Source organism: Rhodnius prolixus, unplaced genomic scaffold (assembly GCF_049639745.1).
Source record: "Rhodnius prolixus isolate KJV_2025 unplaced genomic scaffold, Rpr scaffold_10, whole genome shotgun sequence".
In the NCBI taxonomy this organism is placed as follows: domain Eukaryota; kingdom Metazoa; phylum Arthropoda; class Insecta; order Hemiptera; family Reduviidae; genus Rhodnius; species Rhodnius prolixus.
The window spans coordinates 393090-408722 of record NW_027411615.1 but is presented as its reverse complement, the minus strand read 5'-3'; the positions used below and the strand labels follow the sequence as shown (position 1 = coordinate 408722).

General features: G+C 37.7%; 1 protein-coding gene across 2 annotated transcripts in view; it reads left to right on the top strand.

Moving 5' to 3' along the window:
- svp (COUP transcription factor 2) overlaps positions 1 to 15633 on the top strand; it is a 282909-nt gene that overhangs the window by 165022 nt on the left and 102254 nt on the right. For both annotated transcript variants that reach the window (XM_074133569.1, XM_074133568.1), the window contains exons 4-5: positions 3893 to 4203; positions 4320 to 4578. In XM_074133569.1, coding sequence (XP_073989670.1) covers positions 3893 to 4203; positions 4320 to 4578 — 570 coding nt within the window. The remainder of the gene's footprint in view (positions 1 to 3892; positions 4204 to 4319; positions 4579 to 15633) is intronic.

The following is a 15633-nucleotide window of genomic DNA, read 5'->3' as shown; positions in this document are numbered from 1 at the left end:
TAACAGTTCACTGTCTCATGATGAACAGTGTTATCTCTAAACAGAAAACACTGTCTAGTGGATAACTGGGCTCTGAAATAAAAGCTCCAGGCCTGATGACGACACAGATGTTGACGTGCCTAAAAAAAGTACCTTCAACAGGTAGTTTTAAAAAAAAAGTAGAAGCTTTCAAAAGATTGCTGGTGAAAGCTATAAAAAGAAAAAGTCTTAAACAAATGAATAAATAATTTTTCTTCCATTAACATTGATTGATAAGAACTACTACGTATGCAGAAATGTGATATCTTTTCATATTAATGGTTAAACAGTACATAAAAAGAATAGTTTAAAAAAATCAATTCAGTAAAAGAAAAATAAAACATGCGCCAAAGCCTTCTACAGCAGCAAAATTGGTATCCGTTATCTTGTCATATATATATGATTTCACTTTCCCATCCTCCTGTGTCTTCAGATCGAGGATGCTGTGCTGTACCACTATCTATCAAACTGATGGTTGAATGTTGTTGGTTTGATAAAATAGAAAACTAAAATATTAGTATGTAAATATATACTAGATTTCTCTTTCTAAATTTTAAATACGCATGCGTAAATCCATATAGTGATTTATCCACTACAACTTGCTGTAGCAAAACGGAAGTAGTATTTTTATTTTGGTCCGTGGGAATGTTGGACGCTGTACTTTTTGGCACCTAACAACGCGCCTATTTTTATTTTTTAGAAATTAGAATTAATATTACATATTATCTAAGGACGTAGACATGATTTTTATTATTTAGAAATGACGTTTAATGGGCTATCTTCTGTTTCTAGTGTTAGAGAATTTTAAACTCGTTTTAGGGAAGTTTGTCTGTCTGTTCCCTGTCTTGTCACGATGATAATTTCGCTCGGATTTCCTGTAAAACATGAAAAAATCTTGCGAGAATAGCCATACTGCTTTCTTTAACTTTGTAGCGAACGGAAGCCTTAGAGTTACCAGGGCTCGTTTGGTGTAAGAAGTCTATCCTAAATAACCCAAGATTGGCAAAGGCGTTCGACTACTCCAGGATAGTTACTTGTTAGGTAGTAGGATATACTCTGCTTGGGACTAGAAGGGAATTTTTAGGTGCCAGTATAGGGTCATCCCAATTGGCTGACTCCTAGGATTTCCCTAGAGAACCTGGGTGATTATAGAGAATACTTATAAAATACTCTCCCAACTTGATAAAATGGGTGGCCATCTTTGGAATATTTAGCCTAGAATAACAAACAGGAAATAGTTTTCTATGATTACTCGCTCCCATCTCTTCGAGAACTCCTCTGGAGAGCTTTCCCCCTCCCCCTCTTAATTTAAATAGCTTGTGTCTGGATAGCTTCAGGATAGTAAGTTGCACCAGGAAGGTGTTACCTCGCGGTTAATGGGGAATGTATTTTTATTTATTTATTTTTAATGATTTAAGGCGCGACAAAGGTTATTGGTGCCCGGAGGTTTTATAGTGCTCTGCCGGCCTCCGGACAGTGTTCACTCGTTACAGATAACACAGTCCATCACCGGACAATGAGCTATAAGAAGCTCCTAGGAAGAGAAAATCTAAAAGCCAGCACAGCTGGCACAGATTCAAACTCGGGACGTTTGCGTGGAAATCCAATACGCTAACCTCATAGCTAATCCCTTTCCTGGGAATGTACTTGATCTAGAATCTTTAATTTTGGAGGGACAACTTTCAGAACTTTTAAGTGGGATAAATCTAGGAATAAGATGAATTGCCTACCTGGAAGCGGTGAACCCTTAACCAGGGTGGCCATCTTTGGAATATGTGAGGAAGTGTGTTCCGAGTAACGAAATATATAACAGGAAATAGTTTTTATAGCACAAATCTCTCCCATCTCTTTCTGAACTTCTTTGCAGAGCTTGTTTTACCCTTAATCTTGGAAAACAACCGTCAGAATATCTGAAAGTCGTTGAAGTACGAAATGATGAGTGGTACCAAGAAGGTCGACTATTTTCACTACCTGGGACTTCCTTAGAATACTCAGGGAATGTTACCTTGAGGTGTTAGTGGGGTTATACACCTTATCCAGAATGCTCAGTCATTAATTTTTGGAGGAACTATCAGAATTTTCGAAGGATGCCATTTAACGGGAATGATAGATCGTTAAACCTTAACTCCCGGCTTCCCTTTTTCCCCCTAGAACCTCCCTTGAGACCTTAAAAGAATTTCTCTGGCAATATTGAAAATGTTTCACACATAATTAAAAAAAAAATTAATTAAAAACAGAAAAAATTTTCCTACAAAAGCTAACTGGTAGGATAACTCCCTGATTCAGGTTCCTTCCAATTTAATAGAAAACACACATATGGATATCCTTGTGCTATTAAATCCTGGCTATATAAATACGGCTTGAAAGCAAGTCACGACTTTTGATGACCTTTGAATAAGTGAAATCTCTTCTTTGTTCTTGAAGACACGTTGAAGCCTGGCAATGTTCAACGACGTTTCCTATCCATTCTCAATTTAGTTAAATACCTCTTTCACACGTATTTATTTGTTTATGTATTATTTTAATAAGATGATGAAGATATTTCACGATAAATATTTAAATTATTTTATTGAAAAATAAAAATAAAATAGAAAGTCTTTCTTTATAGCGAATTAGGTAATTATATTTTATATATATTTGTGCGCTTATAAATTAATCTTTTTTATAAATCTAAACTTAAAAAAAAAAGTTTAAGCGTTCACTAAACAATTTTACCATCTAACTTTTACGAAAGAAGAAGGCACTAAACGTTTAATTCTAAAGTGAAAATATACATTTATCTTTCGCCGTCTGGTGCCATTTTTTTTAGAAATTTCTCCAATGTAATAATTCTAGATTTAAACTTAGAATATTTTAGCATCTAATATTTGATCCCATCTTATTTATAATTTGTACCATCATGAGGAACATGAAGCTAGCCTATCAAATTAGCTTTCTCCAATAATCCTCCAATAAGAATGTTTATATAACCTCCTTCCCTCCAAAATAGTTAAGTACATATGTTGTCATATCGTGCGTACAACATGATAGATCTGTCCTTGATGTCACCTTTTTTCTCTCGTCTCTCTCTCTCTCACTCAATCTTTCTCTTCAATCAATCAATCAAATCAAATTAAGGGAATCAATCAATGATGATTACGTCATGATGATTTCTATATAAAAGTGTTGCTAAATAAAGTTACTTAATAAGATCAAAGGTTTACTTCTATGATTTTCTTTTCTAAAATTATTTTCTTCTACAAGAAAAACTATTGCAAATTTTCCGGAACTGGAATTTACGCTGGAAGTAGTGAATGAAAATTATCGGTTTGATGATAAGTTAGTTGATAAAGAAATCTGGTTAAAAACTTAAATGATTCTGTATCGTTCCAATTTTTTTAGTATATTTACCGCCAAAGCCGAGTACGCCACGGTAGCCGAGCGGTTAAGATACTAGACCCGCAAAGCTAAGATGTATTGTTGGTTTAGTGGGTTCAATTCTCGGGGTCTAGTCTTTGGATTTTATTTAATGGTTAATATGAGAAATTTACAGTAAAGTATGTTACACTGTTTTAGGCTAGACCCGCAAAACTAAGATGTATTGTTGGTTTAGTGGGTTCGATTCCCGGGGTCTAGTATTTGGATTTTATTTAATGGTTAATATGAGAAATTTGCGGTAAAGTTTTTTTGTTAGTCGCCTCCGTCCACGACACCTAATTTGCTGGTTTGGATGTAAAGCCTGAGTGAAAAAATAGGCAAAATTGCTACTTCAATTATTCAGATTCTTAGAATGGAATCAATTAGAATCAATTCGTACGCTCCAATTCTCTTCTTGTTGTTGATCAATATTTAAAACATGATTAAGTCTAACTGTCGTTCCCTGTTTATGTTACAGCTGTACAAAGAGGTCGAGTACCACCAACTCAACCACCAAGCCTGCCCGGACAATATGCACTGACCAATGGTGACGCAATGACAGCAGCGGCTGCTGCAGCAGCTGCAGCCGCTGGATTCAATGGACATTCCTATCTGTCGTCCTATATCTCGCTATTGTTGAGAGCCGAGCCGTACCCAACGTCTCGGTACGGCCAGTGTATGCAGCCGAACAACATCATGGGAATTGACAACATGTGCGAATTGGCGGCAAGGTTGTTATTCTCGGCCGTTGAATGGGCACGAAATATTCCATTCTTTCCGGATCTGCAAGTAAGTTAATAACTTTGTAATTTTTGGTGGGAGGGGGATGGGATTATTTTCTAATCCATGATGTTATGACACAGATGTTTTTTAATAACTTAAATTCCTGGATTGTTCCATTCCAGGTAACGGACCAAGTAGCGTTACTCAGGCTGGTCTGGAGTGAACTGTTCGTATTGAACGCTTCGCAATGTTCCATGCCGTTGCATGTTGCACCTTTGTTGGCCGCCGCTGGACTGCATGCGTCTCCAATGGCCGCCGATCGTGTGGTCGCCTTTATGGATCATATAAGAATTTTCCAAGAACAAGTGGAAAAACTGAAAGCTTTGCACGTTGATTCAGCTGAATATTCCTGCCTGAAGGCGATCGTCCTATTTACCACAGGTAATTTGCAGCTTTTATTGTTATTCATTGATGCAAAATTTATATTTTCATATTTCCAGCTGTTTTCCATTTTTAAATCGCCGTGAAAATCTACAAAGTGTTCGAAGCATGGCTGCTCTTAGAATTTGTTTTCCTTCCTAGGTGATTCTAACAGAATTATAGTTCGAAGTTTTTCTTTTTTTCCAAAAAAAAAGGCTCCAGTAAACGATTTAAAATAAATTATTCTACTGATTCCTGAGGGTGATGTGTAAAAGTGAAGAAAAGGAGGGTTTAGTTGGAGGGGAAAAAATTATTTAAAAAAAAAAAACAGGAACTCAGATGTGTTACTTTCCGACTTGAGGGTCCCCAGGATGTGTCCGAGTGTCCGGAGTACTACGGAAAGTGACTTCTGGTCTCCTCCAAACCCTGCTTGACCATGTTAAACATATATATATATATATAAAATAATAATAATATAGATACCCATCTCAATTTAAATACGTCAGAAACTCTGTTCCTATTCCCAGCTTTTATCTACAGTGTTAGATATCAGACTGGAGGGCGAGAATAAGTCACTAAGTGTCACACAGACTGGACAATGTCCACCGACTGCCCCACCCCCACCCAGTTGTACGTTGTAAGCTCGTCAAGAACGGGGTGAAGTTGAACAGTATCACACTCTCTCAATCTCTAGTTTTGCTGAGCAAGAGAGGGAGAATATGATGGTCAGAGAAGCTCTCATAGGAGAACTATGTTTAGTTGGACGACGGGGGTGGAGGAGTTCAAGGGGGATAGGGTTGTATGTAGGAATGATGAAGGCCAACTCATTTCCTTGTCCAAACACTCTATGATGCGAATGGCCTATCAGTAACTGTGCCAAGGAAGAGAGAAAAGACCCACACAAACTGGACACGGGAAATCGGGTAAGGAAGTTGTCGCAGGATGAGTTCACTGGACAAGTTCTAGTTTGGGGGTGGAAATTCTAGGACGGGAAATTAAAGAGACTTGTTCATAATTTTTTTTTATGGTAAATTAATGCCTATTTTTTTAAGGCGATCTTTCCTTCAACAATGTATTAGGTGTCGTGGACGGAGGCTACTAGCAAACATGCTGCGCTATAAATTCCTCATATTAACCATTAAATAAAATCTAAGGCCTAGAGACCGGGGAATCGAACCCACTAAACCAACAATACACCTTAGCATTGCGGGTCTGGTATCTTAACCGCTTGGCTATCGTGGCGCCTAGAACTATTACTAATTTAAAATAGAAGATGGGATCCCCCTGCTGGTATCCAACGGCTCCCTTTTTTCTTTTCTTTTTTTCCTAGACAAACAAATAGCAACTGTGGTATCTCATCGCTCCAGAGAGCACGTAAAACTGGTAATTGTTTCTTATACTTTCTCTGCATGTCAGCCACACAGCACGCAATCCGTTAGTTGTCATATCATAAAAGAGGATCTGCAACTCTATAATTGGCAAAGCGGTTTTTTTGTATCCCACTTTTGAAAGCAATTTTGCTTTCGTTGGCCCCTAAACGTGACAGTAGCTTCTTTCTCACAAAAGTAAATACAAAATTCTGGCGTAAAATATAACTAATATAATTCACTTACTGCTTCACCCATAAAAAATTTAGATCATTGAGAATGAACGTGTAATTAAAAATAATAAAGCAAATAATATTATTACAACCATAACTGCAATAAAAACCGGAGGAGTGGGTTCTTAATGGTTCGGAAATCTGGAAATGGACATGCGCAGAAGAATTGTCGGAAGTGGAAAGTTTTGAGTCACAGTTTTGACCGGAATTAAATGGTGGACCTCATGTTGGTACTAACGCTGGTTATTATCAAGTTTCTGCTTCATTATTTTAATTGTTAAGGAATTTGGATTACGATATATAGTTTCAATAAATTTAAAAAGAAACAAATTAAAATGACTGTGCTCTTGCATTAGCCACAGAATTAGGCGAGGTTTTGGGCGGGCAAGCGGTATGAACTCAAAAAAATCAGCTGTTGTAGGTGTTGGGCAAGAGGGAGAGAGAGGGAAACAAAGATTGGAAAGGGCGCGCTTATAAAAAAAAAAGTTCCTCGATAGCATTGACCCATATCGATACGTCAGATCGAGTTGAGAGATAAAAGTATTTTTCTATCTAACTCCCCATAGCTGGGAAGAAAAAAAAAATTAAAAATTAATAAATCAAAGTGGGGGGTGTTTTTTTAATACTGCGCATGCCCCCCCTGGAGGCTCAGCTTGAATTCTCTATTTGTCTCTTTCTCACAGTGAGTTACGCAAATACGTAACCTACTGAAAGATTAAAAATATCTAAACTGAATCTTAGTTTGGCTATCTCTTTTCAATCATGATGGCAGAGATTCGTTTAGAAAGCTCTACTGTGATGTTACCTTTCTTTGTGGTTATACAATGAGTGCGAATTAAGGAGATTACGCTTTATACTGATTGTCATCTTTCACTGTATGGACAACGCAACGCCCGCAAAAAATAAATAACTAAATAATTTGAAACACTTCCAAGAAAATCCTAAATTTCTCATCTAACCTATAATCATTTTTATCCAACTCCGGGGAATTCCAAATCATTTTTTACTCTTAAACTCGAATTATGCAGTTTTTTTGGGGGGGCTAATATGACATTGCAGGGGAACTCTACTCATTCATACATTTTCAGTAATTTTTATGACCCAATGGTAGTTTCGAACTTCTTCCTAGTGGCCGGTACAAAAGTTTGATTATCTGTATATGTCGTCACACATACGTTAGGTAGTAGAAAGGAAACGAATGTTTGACGTCATATACAGGTATTTTTAGATGCACCATTTCGCTACGAAGACATAATATTCTCCACCAAAATCTATCTGCTTAAATCTATAGCAGAGCTAACCAAGAAATATGAATGTATTTAAAAGTTATAGCCGATTAGAATGAATGGAAGAAAATGATTTAGAGAAGGATTACGGTGATTTTAATTTCGGTTAAGCTATAAGGATGGCAGGAATATAGAGTACTGATCCATCCATTAGTTTGTATGTAAATAGTTGTGTATAGTAGAGGGATGAATGTGTGAAGCGAATGTATTTATAAGTGAGAGTGGAGAGTGAGTGATATTCTAGTGATAAGCACCTAGACGATGCTGGCTGTATGGCGGAAGTCAATGCCAAAAAAAGCCAAAAAAAAAAGTTTGATTAAATATGCTCAGTTCCATTCTCTTAAGGTTTAGCATAGGAGTCCCAAGTTTGCCAATGAACAAGTGAACATGACGGCAAGGACTAGAGCTTACTTTGAAAAAAAAATTGCGTGCTGTAATTTTTTAAAGCTTAAATTTAAATTCACCACATTCCTAATTCGTTCAATACCGCTGTAAGTTAAGGAAGTAGACCAATAATACTTCCTTGGAGGTACAAGAGCGTAGTGAGTCAGTCAATAGATGGAAAGGACTGACTACCGCTCAGCTAACTTGGAAGTAACGGTAAGTCGAGAGAACAGATCGTCCCAGACACCGTATCCAATCGAAAGACTTGAAACCTAGAGATAACTTGAACTCACCACAAACTACAAATCATACGTCACCTCCTAGTTGGGGGAGGAAAAAAAAAAAAAAGAAGAAGAAACTAAGCCACTCTGGAGGTGCTTAGAAAATGAAGTCCTTGGTAGAGGTAAAAGCCTTGTAAAGATCGTCACTGCTGAAGAAGAAAACCGGTTATACGTCAGATTGGACTCTTGATCGGGTGGTTCGTTGCTGTTGTTTGGCGTGGTATTAATAAGCGCGTGACATCATCTCACCAGGATATGCGGTTTACTCTCCCACCCACGCCCCTTTACATACACAAACACACATCCTCGCCGTTCAAATCTCTCCATTCTGATTGCAACATCTCCTTGATTTTAGCCACGGCTCTTTATCTGCATTATTGTTCTTCTAGAAATTTAGCAGTTGTGCTCTTTTTTAATTATACTTTGCCTTCCTTCTTAGTACTAATTTTAACTGCATTTAATAGTGCTAAATAAGCTTAGAATTATGCAAGAAAGAACAGCACTATTACCCAGTATTGTGCAGCGTTTAAGATTCCCAGCTTCTTCTTGTGTCATCTCAATCATCAATGCCACGCCCCCTCAGGAAACCTGTTAAACTTCCAAAAGCCGACTCATTACAGATCTCTTTCGGCCATAATTGCTCTCAGATATCTACGCCATCCAAGTCCTACGAGGTTACCCTCCCTAGAGCTTAGCTCTATTACTCGTTCTTCTCAGCTTGCTCCTTCTTCTTCTTCTTCTTCTATCAGTTAAAGCTATCAGTTGAAGTTTTTCAATAGGAAGTGTGCAAGTTCATCGATCGTTCACGCCATTGAAGATTTGGTCCCTTTTTCCTAAAAAAAAAATTATAAAAAGCCTAAAAACTCTTTTTTTTTTTTTTTTTTTTTTGGCACTTACAAAAATATTTTACAACACTATCCTTAAACCTAAGTGGACTTACGGACTAGAGCTGTGGGGTTCAGCCAAACCTACAAACATACGGACAGTATAAGACATTTCAGTCAAAACTCCTCCAACAGATAGCTGACGCTCCTTTCTACGGTGGACTAACCTCACTCTTCACACCGACCTCAACATTCCCTTAATAGCACCAACTCGCTAAGACTAAATACCAAAAATTCCATACTACTCTCTCGACTAGCTCTAATCCTCTTGTACTGTCTCTCGCTTCCTCTGACATCCCTAACAATACTCCTCGCCGACTGAATCGCCAGTGGCCCCACGACTTCCTCGCAGTCTGAACACCTAAATCATTATTCTCCTATCTCTTCTCGTATTCTCCTCCTCCAATTCTCCTATAGAGAGTGCTACCGCTGGGTAGCTTCTCTCATCCTGCTCTCCTCCCGCACCAGTTCATCATACTCTCCTATCTCTCCTCTCTCCTCCTCACATTCACCTTCTCCAATTCTCCTCTCTCCTATAGAGAGTGCTACCGCTGGGTAGTTTCTCTTCTCCTGCTCTCCTCCCGCACCAGTTCATCATACTCTCCTATCTCTCCTCTCTTCTCCTCACATTCTCCTTCTCCTATTCTCCTCTCTCCTATAGAGAGTGCTACCGCTGGGTAGTTTCTCTCCTCCTGCTCTCCTCCCGCACCAGTTCATCACTCTCTCCTCCTCGTATTCTCCTCCTCACATTCTCCTATCTCTCCTATAGAGAGTGCTACCGCTGGGTAGTTTCTCTCCTCCTGCTCTCCACGCCCACCAGTTCATCACTCTCTCCATATTTACTTATTGTATACGATGTATACAGATTGTAAATTACTAAATAAATTAAAAAAAAAAAAATTACAAAAATATTTAGTTTTGAATACGTCTATCTGTAAATCCTGCAGACCGGAAATGTCATTTTTTAAAAGTATAGATTTTCGCTTCACTAATTACAAACTCATAAATTTACAACTTTTACTTTGATACAGTTTTTCCCCCCATGAAAATTCGATTAATGGTAATTCTGAGAGAGCGGATTGGCTAATTTTAAAGTGAATTAAATTTGAGTCAAACGTTTGGAGTTTGGGAAAATTTGTGTATCAGATTTTTCAGAAAATTAGTAAGAGTAAGTTCTGTGAGTAGAACGAGTTAATCGTTTTATAAAAATCATAAATGGTAATTTTGGAAAATCTGATTCAGTTAGTTTTAAACTAGATTGTGGTAAAAGGAAGTAAAGGTGGGTGGTAAATCCGTTCTAAGGGCGCCGATTACAAAGAAAGGATATGATTCAAGAGCAGAAGGGAGAAAGATTGAGAGTGTGTGAGACAATCTAAATAGGGAGGTTGCCAGTAGAAAGGACGGATGCTGAAGTGATACGATGATGTTGAAGGGAATCCCCCATCACTGTGGTGACTTAGTACCTAAAGATGGAAGGGCTGAGAAGTCGTTCGTTCTTCGTCAATCTATTGGAACGGAAGTATGAGGAGAAACTTGTGTGCAGATTTGGTTGGCCCCGATCTAATTTAGACGACATTACGCCCAGTACGAAGGGGCTGTGTACTAGCTGATGGTGAACAAATTGTCCATTAGGGCCTTTTTAGAGGAAGAGGGAACGTTGAAGGCCTTTTGGATATCCTCTATATAGGCGCTAACACACTAAAAACCCTGATTCTTGACACTGATTCAGCACTTCACAACACAGAAATCCTATCAGGCGTTACATCCCTAAAATGGCAAAGGATGGGACGAGCCTTAAGATTTGTTACGCCTCCCTATTCTCATTCGATAAAACCACTTTACTTTCCCTTGCATGTCTTTTAAAGTCTTCTTATTTCAATCTCTAGTCATCGCGCGCCCTTCTTAGTACACACATTTCTTTGCCAAACCTTTCTAAGAAGTGATGGGCGTTTCTCTTTTTATTACTTCAAGGGTTTGCATTTGATCCATTTCGTGAATGAAGAATGAATAAAGTTTAAAAAGATGAGAAGTGTGTCACACTTTAACGCCATGAAAACACAACTCACTTCCGGAGAATTCCTCAGTATACTGACTTCTTACTTTTCTCTTCTCAGACGGCCTCTCCTACAGGAGGGAAACTGTAGTTTGTGAATGGAGTTCACACTATCCTCTCACTCTCTTTCTCTTTTAGCCAAGACCCAGGCTACCACGGCAAGTCTAAACATGCTTCACAAGTATGAAGCACAAGTGTGAATAAATAAGTTAGCTTTTCAAGTTGTTCGGCTAACTCGAAGCAACGCTGATAACATTCACAAAAGCCCCCACATTACAAATAATACTAAACTTCTATACATTCCTTCTCTCTCTTTCTTCCTCTCTTCCCCTCTCTTCCTCACACTCTCTCTCTACACACACACACAACAAACGAATGTAAACACTATGCAAGTATAGATTACCCTAAAATTGTCGATATTCCCAACCACCTGCCTGATTGCGTTATATAAATCAGACGTTCTTCAAAGTATTATTCTGCATTTCCCAAGGATTATCCCATGGGATTGTAAAAATCCAAAGAATTCTGCGAGATAAGGTGAAGTTTTTCAATCGTTTCTTGTTTCCTAAAAATGAGAAAGTAATTTAAAAAATAATAATAATAATAATGAAAATTTTAATTTATGTTAAAAGTAATTTACGCACAAAATTAGTTTTTTTTTTTTTTTAATTAAAGCCATTTTTTTATGGATTCTTGAAATATTGACTGCTAATATTTTAAGTAAAAAATTAGATTAAATTAGATTCTTGCAGAGAGGCCTTAAAGGTCTACGGCACCGCGACCCAATGGATCTATTGTGGCTCCCACTACTCTAGAGCTCGCCCACCAGACCCGTCCGTTTAATCAGACTCTTAATGCTGGAGAGCGGGCTCCTTGGGTAAAGCTCCAAAGGCCTTGGTCTATCATTCCCCGAGGAGTAAACAATCTTAGCCAGACCAGCCCTTCGCACTGACACAATACGTGCAGAGCCGTTTCCTCCTCCTCTTCCTCCTGACAGAACCTGAGTAAGTGTAAGTTCACGTTAACCTGTAACTTTACATTTGAGTGAAATCCACGCCTTTACAAATTGTCTATTGTTGGGTTTTATTAGACATTTGACGAATAGGACTCTTCCATCTTTCACTAAAGAAGTTCGGCGTCCATCAAACACAGTCATTCACAAAATTATTTTTTAAGAAAATAATGATAATAATAATGTAGAGTAACGTTAATCTTCTTTTACATGACTGACTCATTAATCCTGAAAAGTAAGAAAGACTTATTACCACTTCCAGTTATAATATTGCCAAGCTTTCGATCTAGGAAGCCCTGAAGATGTCCTAGTTCTTAGATCGACTGCTTGGCAATATTATAACAGGAAGTGGTAATAATCTTTCTTCTTTTTGAATAATACAAACACTTTTTTTTTACAAATTGCATGAATTAATTTCGGAAGATAAAGATTATGACTTTAAGACGTTGTACAGTCGACTCTCGATAATTCGAAACTCGATAATTCGAATTTTTCGATAATTCGAACTCTACATCTGCTAACTTCGGTAAATCGAAAAAATTCAGTGTATTTAGATACGCTCGATAACTCGAAATCCTTTTCTTAACAACAGGGGGAAAGAAGGCTCTATAATTCGAACGAGGCAGCTTCCCCTCTTTATAATTCGAATTTTTCCTAGTGTAGGTAAATTGGAATGTTTGGTACATGTGTGAGTGGCCACTCTGTGAGGGTGTCTAAGAAGGGATGACCGTTAGGGGTGGCAAAAGGGTTGCAGGTACAGTCGAACCTCGATAATTCGAATTTTTCGATCATTCAAACTCTACAGCTGCTAACTTCGGTAAATCGAAAAAATTCAGTGTATTTAGATGCGCTCGATAACTCGAAATCCTTTTCTTAACAACAGGGGGAGAGAAGGCTCTATAATTTGAACGAGGCAGCTTCCCCTCTTTATAATTCGAATTTTTCCTAGTAATATTTACTTCTCATTTTCCGCTTATTGTCCATTTCCTGCGTAATGTTTCCCTCCTTTCAGCCCAGTTTAACTTTCCAATTCTCTTTCTTAGTTTGTCACGATGGGAAGTACGTCTCCCTTACTGTGTCCGACAAAAAGAAAAATTATCGCGGCCGTGACAAGTGGTTCGAAAAAAAAAGATATCGCTAAAACTTTCAATATTCCACCATCAACGCTTTCTACAATTCTAAGTCACTTGACTAAGTCAAGCCACATTGAAACAAAAAACTGTTCTTCATTTTCTTAATTAGGTACATATGTATATTATTATTTATTGAAATGTATATACATATGTAATTTTTTTTGTTCTTTTTTGTCGTTTTCATTATTTTTACTATTTTACTTGAGGCTATATATGTCTAAAACTTAGGTAAGCTCATACGTATTTTCAATATACGTATGTACATACATATATACATAATAAAAACTCTTATAATTCGAACTCTCGATAATTCGAATTTTTCTTGTAGTCCTTTGGATTTCGATTTATCGAGAGTCGACTGTACGAGGGTCGTTTGAAAAGTCCGTGCAAAAATAAAAACTACTTAATTTTTTGGGGTATACCTTTTTTATTTTTCAACATAGTCTCCTTTTAGGCTTATACACTTCGTCCAACGCTGCTCTAGTTTGTTGATCCCTTCCGAATAATAGGATTTGTCCAAGTCTGAAAAATAGCCATTCGTTTCTGCAATCACCTCCTCGTTTGAATAAAATCTTTTTCCCGCCAGCCATTTCTTCATATTGGGGAACAAATAGTAGTCCGAGGGAGCCAAGTCTGGAGAATAGCGGGGATGTGAAACGAGTTGGAACCCTATTTCCATTAATTTTGCGACCACAACTGCTGAGGTATGAGCTGGTGCGTTGTCGTGATGGAAAAGGACTTTTTTGTGGGCCAATCGTGGGCGTTTTTCTTGCAGCTCGGTTTTCAAACGGTCCAATAACGATGAATAATATGCACCTGTAATAGTTTTACCCTTTTCCAGATAGTCGATGAGGATTATTCCTTGCGAATCCCAAAAGACAGTCGCCATAATCTTTCCGGCCGAAGGAACGGTCTTCGCCTTTTTTGGCGCAGATTCCCCCTTGGTAACCCATTGTTTAGATTGTTCTTTGGTCTCAGGAGTGTAGTGATGTACCATGTTTCATCCACAGTGACGAAACGACGCTTAAAGTCCTGCGGATTCTTCTGGAACAGCTGCAAACCGTCCTTGCAACACTTCACACGATTTCGTTTTTGGTCAAGCGTGAGCAATCGCGGCACCCATCTTGCGGATAGCTTTGTCATGTCCAAATGTTGATGCAAAATATTATGTACCCATTCATTCGAGATGCCCACAGCACTAGCAATCTCACGCACCTTCACTCTTCTGTCATCCATCACCATATCATGGATTTTATCAATGATTTCTGGAGTAGTAACCTCAACAGGGCGTCCAGAACGTTCAGCGTCACTTGTGCCCATATGGCCACTCCGAAAATTTTGAAACCACTTATAAACTGTTCTAATCGAAGGTGCAGAGTCACCATAATGTTTATCAAGCTTCTCTTTAGTCTCCTCAGGCGTTTTGCCTTTCATAAAGTAGTGTTTAATCAACACACGAAATACTTTTTCGTCCATTTTTTGAAAATCACTCGACTTCCTCGATTCAAACGAATGCCAAACACAAAGAAATAGACCGATCTGGCTGAAACTTGGTGTGTGTTCTTCCAAGAGATGCTACTAACTAAACATAACCTCGATACGCGCCAGTGGTGCTATCTCTCTGACTTTGCACGGACTTTTCAAACGACCCTAGTATTTGGAAACTGGCCTTTACTTCATTCTCGTAAAAGTTAACTGCTGAATCCAGATCGTTAATCTGATTCCGTAATGTTGGTAATTAGGAATCAAATTTACTGAATTAGAAATTTTTTTTTTTGTAAGTTAGAATCTTGAGATTAGTAGTAAGATTATAGTCGTATCAGTTCACAGCTGATTATAGTTTATTGCTAATATTAATATAATTAAATTCAAAAATATTTTATCGGCCTTTTTGTGCTATATACCTATATATGCATATATTTTTTAAATTCTTTTCCTCTGTATAATCTCTAATTAAATCAAAAATCTTAGTAAACCGAGACTAAATTAAAAACTAAAAATGTTTTCTCGATCCCACGCAATTTTTTTGAAGTATTTTTCTAATTTTTTTTTGTATTATTATTTTAACTACCTATTAAAAGGACGATAAGGTTAAGGTAAGGTAGTGGAGGACCAAGATAGAATAGACTAGAGGTCTCCGAGACAATTATCAATTTGTTCCTTTATTACATGAGTGTAGTGGTGTTTGAGGCGTGGCTTGTGCGAACGTATATGTGTGACCTTTGCTGTATGGAGGTTCTAAAAGGCCAGGTAGGTGAAGCCTTGGTCAGCTGGTATAACAATTCTTTATTATCGGAATACTGGCGCCCAACATAGGATATTGCTTACTCTTTTTTTTTTAATCAATATGATTACGTTGTAATAAATATTATCGTAAAATTATTTTATAAAATTCATTAAATAGTAAAATTCAAGCGTAACTTCTTGAATGATTCATTCAACC